General features: G+C 40.0%; 1 protein-coding gene across 1 annotated transcript in view; it reads right to left on the bottom strand.

Moving 5' to 3' along the window:
- Positions 1-2,675: 2,675 nt before the first annotated feature.
- LOC139414199 (neurexophilin-2-like) overlaps positions 2,676-19,645 on the bottom strand; it is a 105,205-nt gene continuing 88,235 nt past the window's right edge. The window contains exon 2 of the mRNA XM_071162088.1: positions 2,676-4,448. Coding sequence (XP_071018189.1) covers positions 3,573-4,448 — 876 coding nt within the window. The 3' untranslated portion in view covers positions 2,676-3,572. The remainder of the gene's footprint in view (positions 4,449-19,645) is intronic.

Here is a 19,645-nt window from a genome sequence, read left to right as displayed (position 1 = left end):
TAAAGTTAAAGTTGTCAAAAATATACATCTTAAGTAGTACTTTAAAGTATTTTTACACCACTGCATAAAAAATACAACTATCTTTGTAGTTATAGGTAACCATATTGTGAATACAGCTAAGTTACTAAGTCTTTGACCACGCTGCTTCCTTTAAAACCTCTTGGAACTACCCATCCCGGATCCGGGAGAATTGTCATTAACTACACTAATTAGCATAGCGCAACGGTAAAACAAATATTACTAGAAATATTCATATTCATGAAATCACAAGTGAAATATAGTGAAACACAGCTTAGCCTTTTGTTAATCACCCTGTCATCTCAGATTTTTAAATGATGCTTTACAGCGAAAGCAAGACAAGTGTTTGTGTAAGTTTATCGATAGCCTAGCATAGCATTATGTCCAGCTAGCAGCAGGAAGCTTGGTCACGAAAATCAGAAAAGCAATCAAATTAACCGTTTACCTTTGATGATCTTCGGATGTTTTCACTGATGAGACTCCCAGTTAGACAGCAAATGTTCCTTTTGTTCCATAAAGATGATTTTTATACCCAAAATACCTCCTTTTGTTTGTCACAGACAATATTTTTACAGTTTTGGAAACTTTAGAGTGTTTTCTATCCTAAGCTGTCAATTATATGCATATTCTAGCATCTGGTCCTGAGAAATAGGCGGTTTACTTTGGGAACGTTATTTTTCCAAAAATAAAATAGTGCCCCCTAGTTTCAAGAGGTTTTAAGAGTCCCACCTTGTCCGACGAGCTAACTTAGCTTGCCTAGCGGGCTTATAAACAGCAGTGACTCAACATTTGAATAAAAAATTAATGTGGAAGTAATTTGTTGAGCATTTTAACATAATTTGGTGAATAAACGTAATACTTACATTTACATTTAACAAAGATATTCCTTATTCCTCTAGAACACTTCAGTCCTCCATTAATTCAGAAGTTTTGGGAATTTTCGCAGCGACCCAAGGTTTTATGGGATAGCCTATGTTACGGGATAGGGAACGAAAAAGCAAAGACAGTACAAGTATGCGTGTGCTGTTTTCCAGACCTCCCAAGTAAGGGTATGGAACTTCTAGTAAGCTTAGTACATACTTGCCTTTTCACATTCATATGTTTTGGAATCCATAGTGATAAATGGAGGACTCATCATGGACGGTAAAATGGCACAGATACATGTACACAGATGAGTCCTCTATCTCTATTTGGAAATTAATTTGAAAAATGACAGTTGTGTTCTGTACTTGCTATACACCCTAGATAGAACACAAGTATGCATTTTTAAACACAGCCAGTGTCCTGTCTTTCAGGTTGTTTTCAAACCAAATGCAGGCCAATTGCAAATAGTCTACAAATTAATAATGAATGATCAATAGAGTTGAAAACTTTAACAGGTCTATAAAAATGGGCAGTACAATGCTGCCTTTTGTCAATGCAATTTACAGTGTAATTTTGCACCAAAGAAGCAGCAGAAATAGTGCTGCAGGCCAAATGACTTGGCCTGAAACCAGACTGATGGACACTTACTTTACATTTTGAAGCTGTAAAATATTTAATTTATACTTACTTTCTACATATCATAATCATTCAACATGCAGGGCTCCTTCATTCATTGTAGACTATATGTTTACTTCTCTAAAGATTCTTCAAAATAAATGTGCTCTGTAAATACAACAATTGGCAATATAGACTACGGGGCTGGCAGTCTGTCTGGTCGGGTTCATCCCCAGTCCTCAGGGCCTTGACACAGGCTGCTCACTGTCAATGTGGACAAGTAGGATTAAGAGAATGCAGTATCAAAGCAATGTCCTCGCTGCAGAACATATTGTTGCATGACCTGTGTGGTTACTTCTAACATGGCTGATTTATTATTGATTAAACACACACACACACACACACAGATGCACATACACGTGCATGCACACAGAGAGAGAGAGAGAGAGAGAGAGAGAGAGAGAGAGAGAGAGAGAGATCGTGACACAGAAAGCTAGAGAGACATACACACATGTATCCTCATATTACTCTTCTGGGAGAGAGTGTCAGAGTCAGTGTCAAGGAGATGGAGCATAACATGGAGACGCTTCCCAACCACAACAGTGAGACGTGATAAAGAGGTGCTCTCCTGGGACGTAGAACTACATAAATCTCTGTGTCCTGTGTGTCCTAAACAGCTCCAGAAGAAACAGTACAGTGTGTGTGTGTGTCCTGAGCAGATCCAGAAGATACATGGGTAGTAGAGCTCCGGGGTCTTCCATTCCACCTGAACATCATTGATCAAGAACATAATAGGATATCGAGCACAATTCAATTAAGCACTAGTAATGGGTTATTTAATGAAAACCTGCAGCAGATTCCAATCTTACCCCTGGGTGCACGTTTAGTTGTTTGCCCTAGCATTAAACAGCTGATTCAAATCATCAAAGCTTGATGATGAGTTGGTTATTTGAATCAGCTGTGTCGGGCTAGGGCAAAAAACCCTGGTCTATCCCTGAAAGTGTAGCAAGACAGAGAGAGAGCTGACAGTGATACATAGTATAAGAAGACCGGTATAGGGAAGGTGAGTAAGAAAGACACAAACATCTGAATGAAGATTATTTTCAAGCAAATAAATACAAATAATGATGTCCAACTGAAGATTAATTTAAGATTCCTTTATTTTTTAGATAATGCCTCGTACAATGCTCTTGACTCATACAATGCCTAATAAATGTGTTCAGTGAACGTAAAATATATAATGTGAAAATAAATCCCAGTATGTTGACCATTATTCAATGACTTGAAACAGATCATTTTAATGTGCTTTGCTCATATATTGTATGCATATCCAGCGTATCATTTCTCATACATATAACTCCAGGACTATATATTCTCTTGAATCCAGGATTTGAAAAGTTTGAATGAAAACATAACAGTCTTCTAGAACCTATAAATCCATACAAGGTCTAGTCTCTTGCGGCAGACTGCTGCACACGCAAGATTTGGTTCCGGGTTCCAAGACTCTGGACTGCATGATAGTATAATAGGGACAGCATGACACATTCAGATCATCAGATAGAATATGACATCATCAAAATCAAACGTCCATACTTCCCAGCTTGTTTTGAAAGTTTAAATCGAACAGACAGAAATGATTTAAAATTGATAACCAATGTCTAAAGAGCAGAGCTGTATAGATTTTTTAAAACATTATTTACATAGAAATTAAAGTCAACTAATACAAGGGTTTTTATGTCATTTTGAAAAATCTGCCATATAATGTATGTCATCCATGACGCCGACTAGCCGTACTTCTCATTTATAATATCCACAATCCAACAGGAGGTTGAGAGCAGAAAAATACCATCCCTGTGGTCATCAGTCCTGTCATTGTGAGTGTTTGAGATCGACTACAATACTTTGGAGTCGGACTTCACGGGATCCCTGATCTACAAATCACCTTGCATCCCAAATAACTACACATTCTCTGATCAATATTGGCCATTCTGCGTCTGGAGCCTTTCTCAAACTGATCCCCTCAAACGCGCTTAAGATTCTCTCCCCTCCCCTCCCCTCTCCTCATCCCTCCTCTCTTATCCAAGGTAAGGATGATCACTCTGGAAGTTGTAGTCTGGACACACTTTCTGCACAAGCTTATAATCGATACTGAAGAAGGAGATGAAGATGCAGATGACTTTAAATGGTTTGGCGCAGAGCCAGGCGGCATGGGACTGAGTGTGCTCTGAGAAGCAGGTCTGGGAGGGGTCGTAGAGGCAGGGCTTGGGCTTCTTGGAACGGTTGGTCTTCTCGTACTCCACCCGGCAGTTGAAGGTCTTTATCTCTTTGGGGTCGATGGTGGACTGGTGCGGGGTCTGTTGTTGGGTGATCTGGGTGAGCTCTGGGTGGAGCTGAGCGTGGAGGCCTGGTTGATGGTGCTGCAACACCTCGAACTCCACCACCTTGGTGGGAGGGACAATACTGACAGAGACGTTACCGAGACTGGACGAGTTGTGGCGGAAGTAGACGGTGAACGTGCCGTTGATGTGGTCCACGATCTTCCCCGTGACCAAGAGGCTGAACTTCATGGTCTTCACGTTGAAGTAGAAATCCCCCCAGCCAAAGATCTTCTTGGTCTTCTGGGCCGTCTTAAGTGAGGGTTTGCGTTTGTTGCGGTAGCCTGTCTGGTCGAGTAGGAGCGACTGATTACGAGCCCAGTCGTAGGGGTTAAAGAAGCTGTAGGTGGGGGTTTTCAGAGGAGGCTTCATGGGCGGGTTGCCGACCCCGTCCATGCCGGTGGAGAAGATGCGGGAGGTGGTTTGGTATGGGGGTTTGACTCCCCCTGTAGCCCCTCCGCCGGTGCCGACGGCTCCCTCTCCCATGCCATACGGTAGGGTCTTCATCACTGAGCCTGCTGGACCCAGGTCTAGTCCAGGGTAGCCCTTGGCCACCTGCTTCTCCAGTCCCTGCGCCTGAGGAGAGAGAGAGGGAGAGAGAAAGAGAGAGGGGGGAGAGAGTTAGTGTCAAGGAATATTGATTATCATTCATCTCATACACTATGCAGGTTGTTAGATGACTTGGATGGCTTTTCTTCATCCCCCGATTCCAACCAGACACAAAGCATCTATTTTTATAATGACAATTTGTTGTGGATGTTGTTTTACACAGTAAAGCAGATTTTACATGTGAAGATAATGGACGGGTTTGTTCAGACAGGCGACACAGCTTTAATCCACAGTCTAGTAAGTGGTTATTCACAGAGGTGATTGACTAGACATCTTCTCTTGTTCTCCCTTCATGTCTCATCAATCATGTCACTGCCAAACACATAGACTATGAAGCACTGTCACATACACACATTCTGCCACACACCCCAGAAGATGACGGTTTGACGTTTAAAATTACAGCTTTTTTAAAGGGTTATAACACCAACACAAGCTCCCCACAACAGAGACACATCGCAATCCAGCTACAGTATAAAAATTATCCTAATAGATAAACAAACCATCAAACAAGCAAAACCAAAACTCAAAAAAAGAGAGCAACACCCCCCACAGTCAGACGTCGGCGTAAATAGTCATGCAAGAATGATTTTTGTCTCCTAATTCTGTCTGACCAAACCAGCGAAGTAGAACAGACAGGTTTGTGCCAAAATTCTGCTCATTTGCTATCAATCATTAATCCCAATAATAGCCTCATGTTGCCATTTGTCTCAGACTCCTAATACAGTACTCAATACACACATTAATGTATCTATGTCTGCATTCCAACTGGCACTATATGGTGCATCACTTTTGACCAGGGCCCATAGGGTTTGGCCATAGGGCTCTGGTCAAAAGTAGTGCACTGTATAGGGGATATAGGGTACCATGTGGGACGCAGACACTCATTCAATGAATGTATGCATTTCTCCTGCTCATTCATTAACATGGGGCCAAGCGGGCCTCAGCAGTCTGGTTTTAAGGTGAATTGATCGGGGTGAAATGACTGGAAGTATATTGAGCGCTGGCTGAATTAATTAAAAGACAGATGTTGATGAATGGCTATTGATCTGATAACGAGTTGCTGGTGGATTTTTAACAGTCGCTGGAGTCCCCTGGGTGGGTTGCTATGTGTGTGTGTCTGAAGAAGGGGGGGGGTAAGGGCAGTGAACTCACAGAATCTAAATCAAAGATAGGTAACATGGACTTGACTGCGAGATGACCGAGAAAGTCAGTAAGTGTCTAAAAACCTATTTAAACATAATTTGCATAGAAAGGCACAGTAAAAGTTTAACAATTGTTTACAGACAAATTATTTTTCTTATAATTCACTGTATCACAATTCCACTAAGTTGACTGTGCCTTTAAATAGCTTGGAAGATTCCAGAAAATGATGTCACAGCTTTAGAATCTTCTGATAGGCTAATTTACATAATTTCAGTCAATTGGAGGTGTACCTGTGGATGTATTTCAATACCTACCTTCAAATTCAGTGCCTCTTTGCTTGACATCATGGGAAAATCAAAAGAAATCAGTCAAGACCGCAGAAAAAAAATTGTAGACCTCCACAAGTCTGGTTAATCCTTGGGAGCAATTTCCAAACGCCTGAAGGTACCATGTTCATCTGTACAAACAATATTACGCAAGTATAAACACCATGGGACCAGGCAGCCGTCATACCGCTCAGGAAGGAGACTCATTCTGTTTCCTAGAGAGCGTACTTTGGTGAGAAAAGTGCAACTCAATCCCAGAACAACAGCAAAGGACCTTGTGAAGATGCTGGAGGAAACAGGTACAAAAGTATCTATATCCACAGTAAAAAGAGTCCTATATCAATATAACCTGAAAGACCGCTCATCAAGGAAGAAGTCACAGCTCCAAAACCGCCATAAAAAAGACGGTTTACGGTTTGCAATTGCACATGGGGACAAAGATCATACTTTTTGGAGAAATGTCTTCTGGTCTGATGAAACAAAAATAGAACTGCTTGGCCATAATGACCATTGTTATGTTTGGAGGAAAAAGGGGGAAGCTTGCAAGCCAAAGAACACCATCCCAACCATGAAGCACAGGGGTGGCATCATCATGTTCTGAGGGTGCTTTGCTGCTGGAGGGACTGGTGCACTTCACAAAACAGATGGCATCCTGTGGTAGGACAGTTATGTGGATATATTGAAGCAACATCTCAAGACATCAGTCAGGAAAAAAGTCGCAAATGGGTCTTCCAAATGGACAATGACCCAAAGCATACTTCAATGACCCCAAGTTGTGGCAAAATGGCTTAAGGACAACAAAGTAAACACAAAGCCCTGCCTTCAATCTTATTGAACATTTGTGGCCAGAAGTGAAAAAGTGTGTGCAAGCAAGGAGGCCTACAAACCTGACTCAGTTATACCAGCTCTGTCAGGAGGAATGGGCCAAAATTCACCCAACTTATTGTGGGAAACTTGCGGAACCTGTTTGACCCAAGTTAAACAATTTAAAGGCAATGCTACCAAATACTAACTGAGTGTATGTAAACTTCTGACGCACTGGGAATGTGATTAAAGAAATAAAAACTGAAATAAATAATTGTCTCTACTATTATTCTGACAATTCACATTCTTAAAATAAAGTGGTGATCCTAACTGACCTAAGACAGGGTCGTTTTGCAAGGATTAAATGCCAGGAATTGTGAAAAACTGAGTTTAAATGTATTTGGCTAAGGTGTACGTAAACTTCCGACTTCAACTGTACGTAAGTGTAGTGTATTTCCAGTGTATTTTGTTACATGTCATGTAGGTTTTAGCATAATTACAATAATACATTATACATGTATGCCCTGACAGCCATGTCAGCAGTGCTGTCAGGTATCGCCATGTGTGGCAATCTCTCAGACTAACACTGAATTGCACAGCATTATTAGACCTAATCATCACAGCTCTGTTAGCATGGTGTTATGCAGAGGCTCCATGGTCGTGTGTGTGTGTGTGTGTGTGTGTGTGTGTGTGTGTGTGTGTGTGTGTGTGTGTGTGTGTGTGTGTGTGTGTGTGTGTGTGTGTGTGTGTGTGTGTGTGTGTGTGTGTGTGTGTGTGTGTGTGTGTGTGTGTGTGTGTGTGTGTGATGAACATAGTGGTTATTATGTTATTATGCCTCCATGATCATCACACCAGCAAAGAGCCTGAACTCAAAATTGGAGCTTAAGAGGTCAGCTAAATCATACACCTCAATACAATATCCAGCCTACATAGGATGTACGGTGCCTTCAGAAAGTATTCAGACCCTTGGACTTTTTACAAATGTTGTTGTGTTACAGCCTGAATTTAAAATGTATTACATTTAGATGTTGTGTCACTGATCTACACACAATACCTAATAATGTCAAAGTGGAATTATGTTTTTAGAAATGTTTACAAATTTATAAAACATGTCACCCTGAAAAAAGCTGACGAATTTGCTTAACAAGTCAGATAATAAATTGCATGGATTAACTCTTTCTGCAATAATGGTTTTTAACATGATTTTTTTAATGATTACCCTATCTCTATACCCCAAACATACAATTATCTGTGATAGGACAAAAACTAAGGATGGATCAACAACATTGTAGCTACTTAACAATACTGACCTAAATGATGGAGTGAAAAGAAGGAAGCCTGTACAGAATAAAAAATATTCCAAAACATGCATCCTGTTTGCAACAAGGCACTAAAGTAATACTGCAAAAAAATATAGCAAAGAAATGAACTTTTTGCCCTAAATACAAAGCATTATGTTGGGGCATGTCCAACACATCACTCAGTACCACTCTTCAAATTTTCAAGCATTGTGGTGGCTGCATCATCTAATGGGTATGCTTGTCATTGGCAAGGACTGGGGAGTTTTTTAGGATAAAACGAAGAGGAGTAGAGATAAGCACAGGCTTTCCAACAGACACGGGGAGACAAATCTACCTTTCAGCAGGACGATAACATTACTCACCAAGACGACATTGATTGTTCCTGAGTGGCGTAGTTAAATTGGTTTGGAAATCTAAAACAACACTTGAAAATGGCTGTCTAGCAATGATCAACAACAAACTTGACAGTGCTTGAAGAATTTTAAGAAGAATAGTGGGCAAATATTGTACAATCCAGATTTGCAGCACTCTTAAAGACTTACCCAAAAAGACTCACGGCTTTAATGGCTGCCAAAGGTGATTCTAACATGAATTGACTCAGGGGGTTGAATACTTATCTAATCAAAATATATTTGTGTTTTATTTTCAATTAATACTTTTTTGTTGATACATTTTTATTCCACTTTGACATTACACAGTATGCTGAGTAGATCACTGACAAAAAATGCAATTAAGTCAGTTCAGGACAAATTCTCATTTTACTACCCCGGCCAAACCCTCCCTTAACCCGGACAACACTGGGCCAATTGTGCGCCGCCCTATGGGACTGATACAGCCCGTGATACAGCCCGGGATCAAACCAGGGTCTGTAGTGATGCCTCTAGCACTGAGATGCAGTGCCTTAAACCACTGCGCCACTAGGGAGCAAAATCCCACTTTGTAACACATCAAGATTTGGTCGGGTATGAATAGTTTTTGATTCACTGCACTCCAATCAAAATATCCAATTAGTTCAATGATGTTCACTGTATATATGTTTATAGCACAATATTTCAGAATGATTTTATGATACATACAATGTGATTAAAAACAATCCACAGTTATTTAAAAAAAATAAGCTAATGATCCTCTGTGGCCGAATCATGATTTTTGGTGTAGTAGCCTATTTTGAATGATTCATATTCATTTATGTATAGACAGGTATAGGCTAATTAGGTTACATCATTTCGGCAATTTAATTCAATTTACTTTAGGGTAAACTTAGTGAACTCATCGAACCACATTTTGGAGTCCATTCACACATTTTTTATGCTTCTGACATGCGGTGACAGGGTTACTTTCTAAATGTAATCCGTCACAGTTACCTGTCCAAAATTGTCATCAGTAACGTAACTTTTGGATTACCCAAACTTAATCTGATTACATTCAGTTACTTTTAGATTACTTCCCCCTTAAGAGGCATTCGAAGAAGACAAAAATGTATGTTACCAATTGAACGACATCTATTGCAGGATAAATCAATGTTAAAGTTTACATAGCTGGCCATATCGATGTCAAATTTTACTTCATGGGTTGGTTATGTAGACTTATTCTAACCCATCGCTTTCTACTACATTTAATAATAGGATTAAACTATATCTTTGCATTAATATATATAACTTATATGTCCAAAAATTTATGTAGCCACTACAGATTGCCCCTTTAAGTCTATCAAAAGTGTGCGACTTTGAGCATGTGTCCCTTAGGCCTATGGGTGTATTTTTTGTCAGCATGAATTTGAGTAATAAAAGCCCTATTTTTATTCCATAGGCTGGGATCCGCACTATGCAGCTGTTACATGAGCACATTTTCACTGACTGTCCACTGGTTTCAAAAACAATGATTGATAGGCAGCCAAAACTTCTTGAATTCAACTATTATTGGGTTCAAATACCCATTTAGATTTGTGAATAGCCATCCACAACAACCACAATACGTAAGGCGCAAATAGCTAAATGAGAGAGTAGCAGTGTGATTCACATCAATGTGCTATGTAGATATCAATAATAATTTATATCCATATCGCCGTAGACTACACCACTGCTGTCATCCTTACCTCCAAGCGTTTATTCAAGTTGGTTCATCTTTGGATGCTGACAGCAGCACCATTGGAATACATAACTTAGACTGTAGCCTACAAAATTCCTTCTCCTGTTCTTTTACCGCGATCCATCAAACACATAGCGGTCTCTGACTTGTGGTTAGAGTCGCTCAGGTGGAACGAACTTAAAATTGCGCCTTTTCCAATTATGATTTGAATGTCATTGAGAAAACAGAGAAGTGTCAAAGATTTTTTTTCACTAACATCCTTTCTGAATTTAAAAGTAATCCATGAAGTAATCATCTAGTTTTTCAAAAGTATCTGTAATCTGATTACAATATTTGTGCTGGTAACGTAACGGATTACAGTTACAGTTTTTTTTGTAATCCCTTACATGTAACGGATTACACATAATCAGTTACTCCCCAATCCTGTGCGGTAATGATAAAATGTGATGGAATAGCCTAAAGCTTTCTTGACATTTTGTTTCAGTTATTGTTATAGGCTCATATTTAACCGGTATGGTAAATAATTATTTTGCTGGGATGTCGTACTGGACCGTACCGCCTTACTTTCACCCTTGCATACACCTCACAGCAGATACTATATCCATGTGATAACCTGGACTTGTCATTTCCATTTCAGCAATCAAAGCTGGATCCCGAAACAGAAAAAGGTTGAAGTATAAAACAGACAGAGTACCCCCTTTGAATGCGTCAGTGAGGAGGAGTCCTAAATACTCCTATTTTATATGACGAGTCAGTACAGGATATTCATCCTTACAGAGAGATTTAAGATTTAATCTGTCCATCAAAAGTGACTATCTTAAATCAAAGACACACACTAGATAGAGGTTGGTAAGGACTAGGGCTGTTACGGTGACCATATTACAACTACACCGGCGGTCACTGAGTCATGAAGAAAGTCAAATTCCATGTGACCGTTTAATCACAGTAATTGGGCTACTCCAAGCTCTGATGCTGCTGGTGGTCATGAGTAGCCTACAAAACTTGCTATCCGCCTGGTACTCAGTACGCTATTGTCCCTCTAATCACTCTGACATCAATGCAAATGTCATTGAAGATCTAATCAAACACTTCATGAGAGCCCATGAGCTCACGTTGTGCAACATTTCTATAGGCTATGCAATTGCGTGAGTAAACCAGAGTGAAGACCTTTATTAAAAAGAGGGGGATCCCATCAGCTTTCTATAAGCTAGGCCTACTATATTTATACCTCAACGTTCCTAGTATTAAGCACACAGACAAGAATAGTCTGATGGGTGACATTTTTAGCCTTGCACTTGTAAATTATATATTATCACTTGTGAATAATGCCCAGCATAAGGCAGGAAACAATGCATACCTTTCTTTTTCAAATCATAGTCCCACACCTCATGTAGCCTAGCCCATAGGCCTATATGTTTTGATATGGTTTGTATCACAATTAAAGTGGCCAAATAACTTCTTAAAATTAAGCACATTAATCCGCTTTACAATGGGTGTAGAGCCTAACTGCCATACATAAGCAGTGTGTGAGTTTCAAGTTTGGGAAAAAAAAAATAATAATAAAAGTATTACATACATAATCACATTTGCGGTCACTTTTGATAATGGTGTTTTCCCGCTAATGGAACATTTGCACGGCCTACTACCGTGTGCGCATTGTTGCGCTTATAATGTGAAAAAAATAGCCTAATAGTTTATCAACATTTTAAGCTAATCTGTTGCATCAGCCTCATTGAGTAAAAAAAGTGTATTTGATGCTATTGGTTGTATTATTTTGGGATCTATCGCATCCCACATCGGTCCCAGACTATGTTTGTTGGAATATTTTTTTCTCGCACAGAATAGGTCAACTTTTGTACTACGGGGGATAGTAGATTGACATAGGCTAGTGCTTTAGCTGTTCGTTAGGCCTATGTCACGTCCTGACCTTAGTTTCCCTTTTACGCCTCTATTTTGGTTTGGTCAGGGCGTGAGTTGGGGTGGGCATTCTGTGTTTTTTCTATGTTTTCTATTTCTATGTGTTTGGCCTGGTATGGTTCCCAATCAGAGGCAGCTGTCAATCGTTGTCTCTGATTGAGAACCATACTTAGGTAGCCTTTTCCCACCTGTGTTTTGTGGGTAATTATTTTTCAGTACGTGTTTGTGTGCACCTCGGTTGCGTCACGTTCTTTGCTGTTTACCTGTTTGTTTTTTTGGTTATTTCGGTTTCACTTTCATTAATCCTCTTAGAGCTACACCCCTACTTTTTTCAATTTCCGCCTGAAGACATACCCAAATCTAACTGCCTGTAGCTCTGGCCCAGAAGCAAGGATATGCATATTCTTGGTACCATTTGAAGGAAAACACTCTGAAGTTTGTGTAAATGTGAATTGAATGTAGGAGAATATAACACAATATATCTGGTTTAGATAATACAATAAAGAAAACCATACGTTTTAAAAAAAAATTGTTTTATCATCATCTTTAAAATGAACAAGATAAAACAAACATTCAGATAGGATGATGGGGACAATTTCAATGAAATAAATAAGAGGGCAACAGTATTTGTGCAAAGTTTCAGAATGATAACTTCCAAAATGAGTGTGCTACATGATATTTATCATGAAGTCACCCAGGTGTCCCACACAAGTAGCCCAAATATACCCAAGAGGCCAAATTGGTGAAGGTATACATTTTGAAACAAATAACTATATACAAAATGCCAAAATGGTATTCTAACACAGCCCCCCCAAAAAATGGAGAACAAAATATGAAGAAAAAATATATACATTTAAAAAATAACATGGGTAACTATTTACACACTTTCAATATTTGGAAGACCCTCAGTCCTCTATCAAATCAAATGTATTTATATAGCTCTTCGTACATCAGCTAATATCTCAAAGTGCTGTGCAGAAACCCAGCCTAAAACCCAAAACAGCAAGCAATGCAGGTGTAGAAGCACGGTGGCTAGGAAAAACTCCCTAGAAAGGCCAAAACCTAGGAAGAAACATAGAGAGGAACCAGGCTATGAGGGGTGGCCAGTCCTCTTCCGGCTGTGCCGGGTGGAGATTATAACAGAACATGGCCTAGATTTTCAAACGTTCATAGATGACCAGCAGGGTCAAATAATAATAATCACAGTAGTTGTAGAGGATGCAACAGGACAGCATCTCAAGAGTAAATATGAACAGTTTAGGGTTCCATAGCCGCAGGCAGAACAGTTGAAACTGGAACAGCAGCAAGGCCAGGTGGACTGGGGACAGCAAGGAGTCCTCATGCCAGGTAGTCCTGACGCATGGCATAGGGCTCAGGTCCTCCGAGAGAGAGAAAGAGAGAATTAGAGAGAGCATACATCATTTCACACAGGACACCGGATAAGACAGAAGAAGTACTCCAGATATAACAAACTGACCCTAGCCCCCCGACACATAAACTACTGCAGCATAAATACTGGAGGCTGAGACAGGAGGGGTCCTGTGGCCCCATCCGTGAGACCCCCGGACAGGGCCAAACAGGAAGGATATAACATCACCCACTTTGCCAAAGCTCTACACAATATTGTGCTGCTGAGGTATAATAATCAGATATACAGTGGGGCAAAAAAGTAATTAGTCAGCCACCAAATGTGCAAGTTCTCCCACTTAAAAAGATGAGAGAGGCCTGTAAATTTTCATCATAGGTACACTTCAACTATGACAGACAAAATGAGAAAAAAATCCAGAAAATCACATTTGATATATATTTAATGAATTTATTTGCAAATTATAGTGGAAAATAAGTATTTGGTCACCTACAAACAAGCAAGATTTCTGGCTCTCACAGACCTGTAACTTCTTTAAGAGGCTCCTCTGTCCTCCACTCGTTACCTGTGTTAATAGCACCTGTTTGAACTTGTTATCAGTATAAAAGACACCTGTCCACAACCTCAAACAGTCACACTCCAAACTCCACTATGGCCAAGGCCGGAGAGCTGTCAAAGGACACCAGAAACAAAATTGTAGACCTGCACCAGGCTGGGAAAACTGAATCTGCAATAGGTAAGCAGCTTGGTTTGAAGAAATCAACTGTGTGAGCAATTATTAGGAAATGGAAGATATACAAGACCACTGATAATCTCCCTCGATCTGGGGCTCCACGCAAGATCTCACCCTGTGGGGTCAAAATGATCACAAGAACGGTGAGCAAAAATCCCAGAACCACACGGGGGGGCCTAGTGAATGACCTGCAGAGAGCTGGGACCAAAGTAACAAAGCCTACCATCAGTAACACACTACCCCGCCAGGGACTCAAATCCTGCAGTGCCAGACGTGTCCCCTTGCTTAAGCCAGTACATGTCCAGGCCCGTCTGAAGTTTGCTAGAGAGCATTTGGATGATCCAGAAGAAGATTGGGAGAATGTCATATGGTCAGATGAAACCAAAATATAACTTTTTGGTAAAAACTCAACTCGTCGTGTTTGGAGGACAAAGAATGCTGAGTTGCATCCAAAGAACACCATACCTACTGTGAAGCATGGGGGTGGAAACATCATGCTTTGGGGCTGTTTTTCTGCAAAGGGATCAGGACGACTGATCCATGTAAAGGAAAGAATGAATGGGGCCATGTATCGTGAGATTTTGAGTGAAAACCTCCTTCCATCAGCAAGGGCATTGAAGATGAAATGTGGCTGGGTCTTTCAGCATGACAATGATCCCAAACACACAGCCCGGGCAACGAAGGAGTGGCTTCGTAAGAAGCATTTCAAGGTCCTGGAGTGGCCTAGCCAGTCTCCAGATCTCAACCCCATAGAAAATCTTTGGAGGGAGTTGAAAGTCCATGTTGCCCAGCAACAGCCCCAAAGCATCACTGCTCTAGAGGAGATTTGCATGGAGGAATGGGCCAAAATACCAGCAACAGTGTGTGAAAACCTTGTGAAGACTTACAGAAAACGTTTGACCTCTGTCATTGCCAACAAAGGGCATATAACAAAGTATTGAGAAACTTGTGTTAATGACCAAATACTTATTTTCCACCATAATTTGCAAATAAATTCATTAAAAATCCTACAATGTGATTTTCTGGATGTTTTCTTCTCATTTTGTCTGTCATAGTTGAAGTGTACCTATGATGAAAATTACAGGCCTCTCTCATCTTTTTAAGTGGGAGAACTTGTACAATTGGTGGCTGACTAAATACTTTTTTGCCCCACTGTATATATAGAGTACAGGGAACATAAGGTTGAATATATTATTATAGACCTGCTACATCTACTGTCTCTTTTATACTATGACATTTCAGCTAGATCTACTGTCTTTATTATATTATGACAGACCAGCTAGATCTACTGTCTTTATTATATTACAACAGACCAGCTGTATCTACTGTCTCCATTTCACTTTGGCCATTGTTGTGGGCCTGCCCTCCCCTCAACAGCCTCAAATAGGCTATTTCATGTGGGTTGGGGTGGGGCGGCAGACACACGCATCTCACATTTCATGACATTACATGTTTATATATTGCTTCTAAAATGTAAAAAAATCATAATAATATTATATTAATTAATAATATTTTATATTATTAATTTCAAACAAGGGCATTAGCATGAGAAGAACTTACCAGTCCAAAACGGTGACATTGTTCCTCTTCTGCAGGCACGTTACACATTATACACAGTGGCTACAACGGTGTCCTCTCCGTAAAAAAAAAAAATCCTCCACTTGGGTATCGCTAAATGAATCGTCCTACAACAATCTCTGTCTCACTTTTCCGATCAATTTCTTCTCAAATTGTGTGTACATCTGTATATCTGACTTAGATTTAGCTTTCCCTGACTTAGTCGCCATACTGATTGATATATAAACAGCTGAATCTGCACTTTTCCAAAACAACGCTGTGCGTAAAATGCGTAGCTCCTTCCAAAATTAAACTTCAATAGCGAATGACTCTCTTTACGCTGGAGTTTACGACATGGGTTGGTCTTCCAACACACAACCATTGCATACTTCCGTTTACCTCAGCTCATTGGCTATCTACCCAGCTAGATTTCAAGACGATCAGTGGTCATTGGGTTAAAATACAGTCAATCAACGAAACATCATTGGTGCATTAGTGAAGTCATTACTTGTTGTCTTCAAATCGGTTTCAGTCAATACGTCAATACGTCAGTCAATACGTCCCGTGAAATGGCCCATCACGTTTGGTTGTGTTACAAACAAACCAGTTGATTGCAATGAAACCAAACATGACTGGAAAAATCACGTTCTGTGTGGGTTATTTACCTGGAATGTGTCGTCGAAAATGGAAATGAGATGGAATTCACGACACAAGCGGTTCACAAAATGTTTTGTGTTAGGCTATAAAAACTGATTTTCTCAAACAAAAGATCATTCATTGTGTAACAATGAGCATTGGGATTGCAAACAGACAAAGATCGTCAGAGGTAAACAATTTATTTTAATGCAGTTTGTGATTGTTACGCCTGTGCTGGTTGAAATTGTTTTTTTTTATGGGGCTCTAAGCTCAGATAATCGCATCGTATTCGCAGTTGGATTAGCAAGATTCTAGGCTTTCGATACATGTGAGACACTTGTATTTTCATTAATGTTTAATATGACTATTTACGTAGCGATCACCGTATGCTGTGAAATTTCAGCCCGCTACCGGGTTCCGTGCTCAGAGAGGTTAAAAGATGTGGAACTACATGCACGCTGCGCCTTGGTTGATATATGACAGGGAGTTTGAGGATAGCGAGCGTGACAGCCTACTCATCTTGTTGGCTGACGAAAAGTAAATGTGGACAGTTCTTCCAATGTCTTCAATATGCGCCTCGGAATTGGATAAGGATGCGCGCAGTTGAGTCCCTGATGTGTCTGTCTTCACTTGTAGCCTGTGAGAAACACTCGATCAGAGAGCCATGTGAGTGAGAGGTGCTTCAGAGCATGCAGCACACAGGGAGAATGGAATACAAATGATTATATTCAGCCCAAGGGCAAAATGGCCACTGGCCGCAAAAGGCATGGATTTTTTTTAGGGGGCATCACGGCCACACAAAGGCGATGTAGCCGTAAATTATTAAGTGCTTGTCAAATTGTGAATAAGAGATTGAATAAGAGATTGATGAAGCCTGCACAAAAAAACAAAGCACAGCTCATGCCTTTCATGCAACTTTTTTTTCAAATCATCATTAGAGTTGCATCATGCAGCCTTAGAATGTATAAAAAATCTAAACATATAGCCCAATGTTTATATCACAACTAAAGTTACATTAGTAACTCTAAATGAAGCATAAAGTGCCTGTTTCTTTGTTAACCGCTCGACACAGAATAGCCACATGGGCACACCCTCTTAAATTGTTTGGAGAAAATATCCTTTCTATTTTTTTTCAGCTTTGTTCAATTGTATTCTTCATACTACAGTATAAAATAATATAAAATAATGCCACCGGATTCTAAGCAAATCTTGGCTGCTAAATGAGTGTAGCCCACAGCCATATCACATTGCCAGATCAGGACCTAACATAAGGACAACACTATTCTGTTCTTCTGAAATAGACTACATTTTCTTCATATCATGTTTCTTTAGACCTGTCTAAAATAAATCATGGATTTATTGTGAGGGTGTAGGTTATATTACATGGATTTATTAGACATTTTAAAATGTAGACGTTCCAAAGCTCTGCATCAGTTGATTGTAAGGCTATGTGTGGAAGTCAGGAGATGCTAAATGTGTTTATGTTAATTAACAGTCAATTACCGTGAGATGGGCATTTATTTGCTTAACAATCACCGGCTGATGAAATTTTGTGACCGCCACAGCCCTAGTAAGGACACTGCGCCGAGGTTAGTAAGCTAAAGATATGGTTCATATTTTAAATCAAAGACACACTGGGTAGAGGTTGGTAAAGGGTGAAATGGCTTCTCTCACATGGGGAGCAGATAATGTTTTAGCAAATTAGCCACACGCCAGGAGATCACACAGTAAGGTCAAAGATTAGGGTTGAAAGTATGGAGTCAGCAATGTTGCTTCAAACATGGCAGGAAAGGGGGGGTATAGCTATACGATCCTTTTAAAATCAATGCTGGTTGTTGCTGAAAGGACTATGCGGAATAAATAAAATAATTAAAAAATATATATGTCCATAAATGTATATACACAGTAGGCCTAAAGCTATTTGTTGAAATCTAAATTAAACACATACACAGTATATTCCACTTTTCACAGACTGGAAAAACCAGACCAGTGGAGGTGCATAAATCCGCATTAGCTACATGCAGAGCCTTCGGAAAGTATTCACACCTCACCATGAGACCAATGGTGACTTTAAAACAGTTGTAGAGTTTAATGACTGTGATAGGAGAAAACTGAGGATGGATCAATACCATTGTAGTTAAAGTACTCCACATAAATAACATAATTGGCCTATGGAGTGAAAAGAAGGAATCCTGTACAGAATATAACTATTCCAAAACCTGCATCCTTTTGCAACAAGGCACTAAAGTAATACTGCAAAAAAACGTGGCAAACAAATCAACTTTTTGTCCTGAATACAAAGCATTATGTTTGGGGCAAATCCAACACAACACATTACTGAGTACCACTCTCCAGATTTTTAAGCGTAGTGGTGGCAACATCATGTTATGGGTATGCTTGTAATTCTTAAGGACTGGGGAGGTTGTCAGGATAAAAAGAAGTGGAATGGAGCTAAGCACAGTCAAAACCCTAGAGGAACACAAGGCCAGATCTACACTGGAGTTGCTTACCAAGTAGACAGTGAATGTTCCGGAGTGGCCGAGTAACAGTTTTGTCTTAAATCTACTTGAAAATCTATGGCAAGACCTGAAAATGGTTGTCTTGCAATGATCAACAACCAATTACAATTTTGAAAAGAATAATGCGCAAATGTTGCACAGTCCAAGTTTGGAAAGATCTTAGAGACTTAACCAGAAAGACTCACAGCTGTAATCGCTGCCAACGGTGCTTCTACAAAGTATTGACTCAGGGGTGTAAATACTTATGTCATTATGGAGTATTGTGTGTGTAGATGGGTGAGAAACAATATCTATTTAATCACTTTTGAATTCAGGCTGTAACACAACAAAATATGGAATACGTCAAGGGGTATGAATACTTTCTTAAGGTACTGTAAATACACAAAGTAATTCCGCAGTACCATTAAAAAAAGACTTAAGTACTGGAGGCCTATGCCTGAAAAGCTGACAAATATAGCCGTCCCTCTGACTCCCTCAGATAATAATCATAAAACGGAGTGAAGCAATCTTTCCCTCTTCTCTGACAGAAATAGGTTTCTTCACACCATACAAGCACTTCGAATCAACCCAATAATCTCATTCACCAAACTCAGTTCACCTCTAAGGGACAGGTGGTCAATTGAAGTAATGCATCTGTGTTATTTGGCATGCCAGCATGATATATGTCAGCAACGTTTCACAGCTAAGATGATTTTACACAAGATTCTCTCTCAGTCCCCCCCCCCCCCCCCCCCCATTTATTTGCCAATCTTATGGTTTGGGAGGGGAACGGAT

The sequence above is a fragment of the Oncorhynchus clarkii genome, chromosome 7 (assembly GCF_045791955.1).
Source record: "Oncorhynchus clarkii lewisi isolate Uvic-CL-2024 chromosome 7, UVic_Ocla_1.0, whole genome shotgun sequence".
In the NCBI taxonomy this organism is placed as follows: Eukaryota; Metazoa; Chordata; class Actinopteri; order Salmoniformes; family Salmonidae; genus Oncorhynchus; species Oncorhynchus clarkii.
The sequence above is the reverse complement of the archived record's forward strand: the minus strand, read 5'-3'. Positions and strand labels throughout refer to the sequence as shown.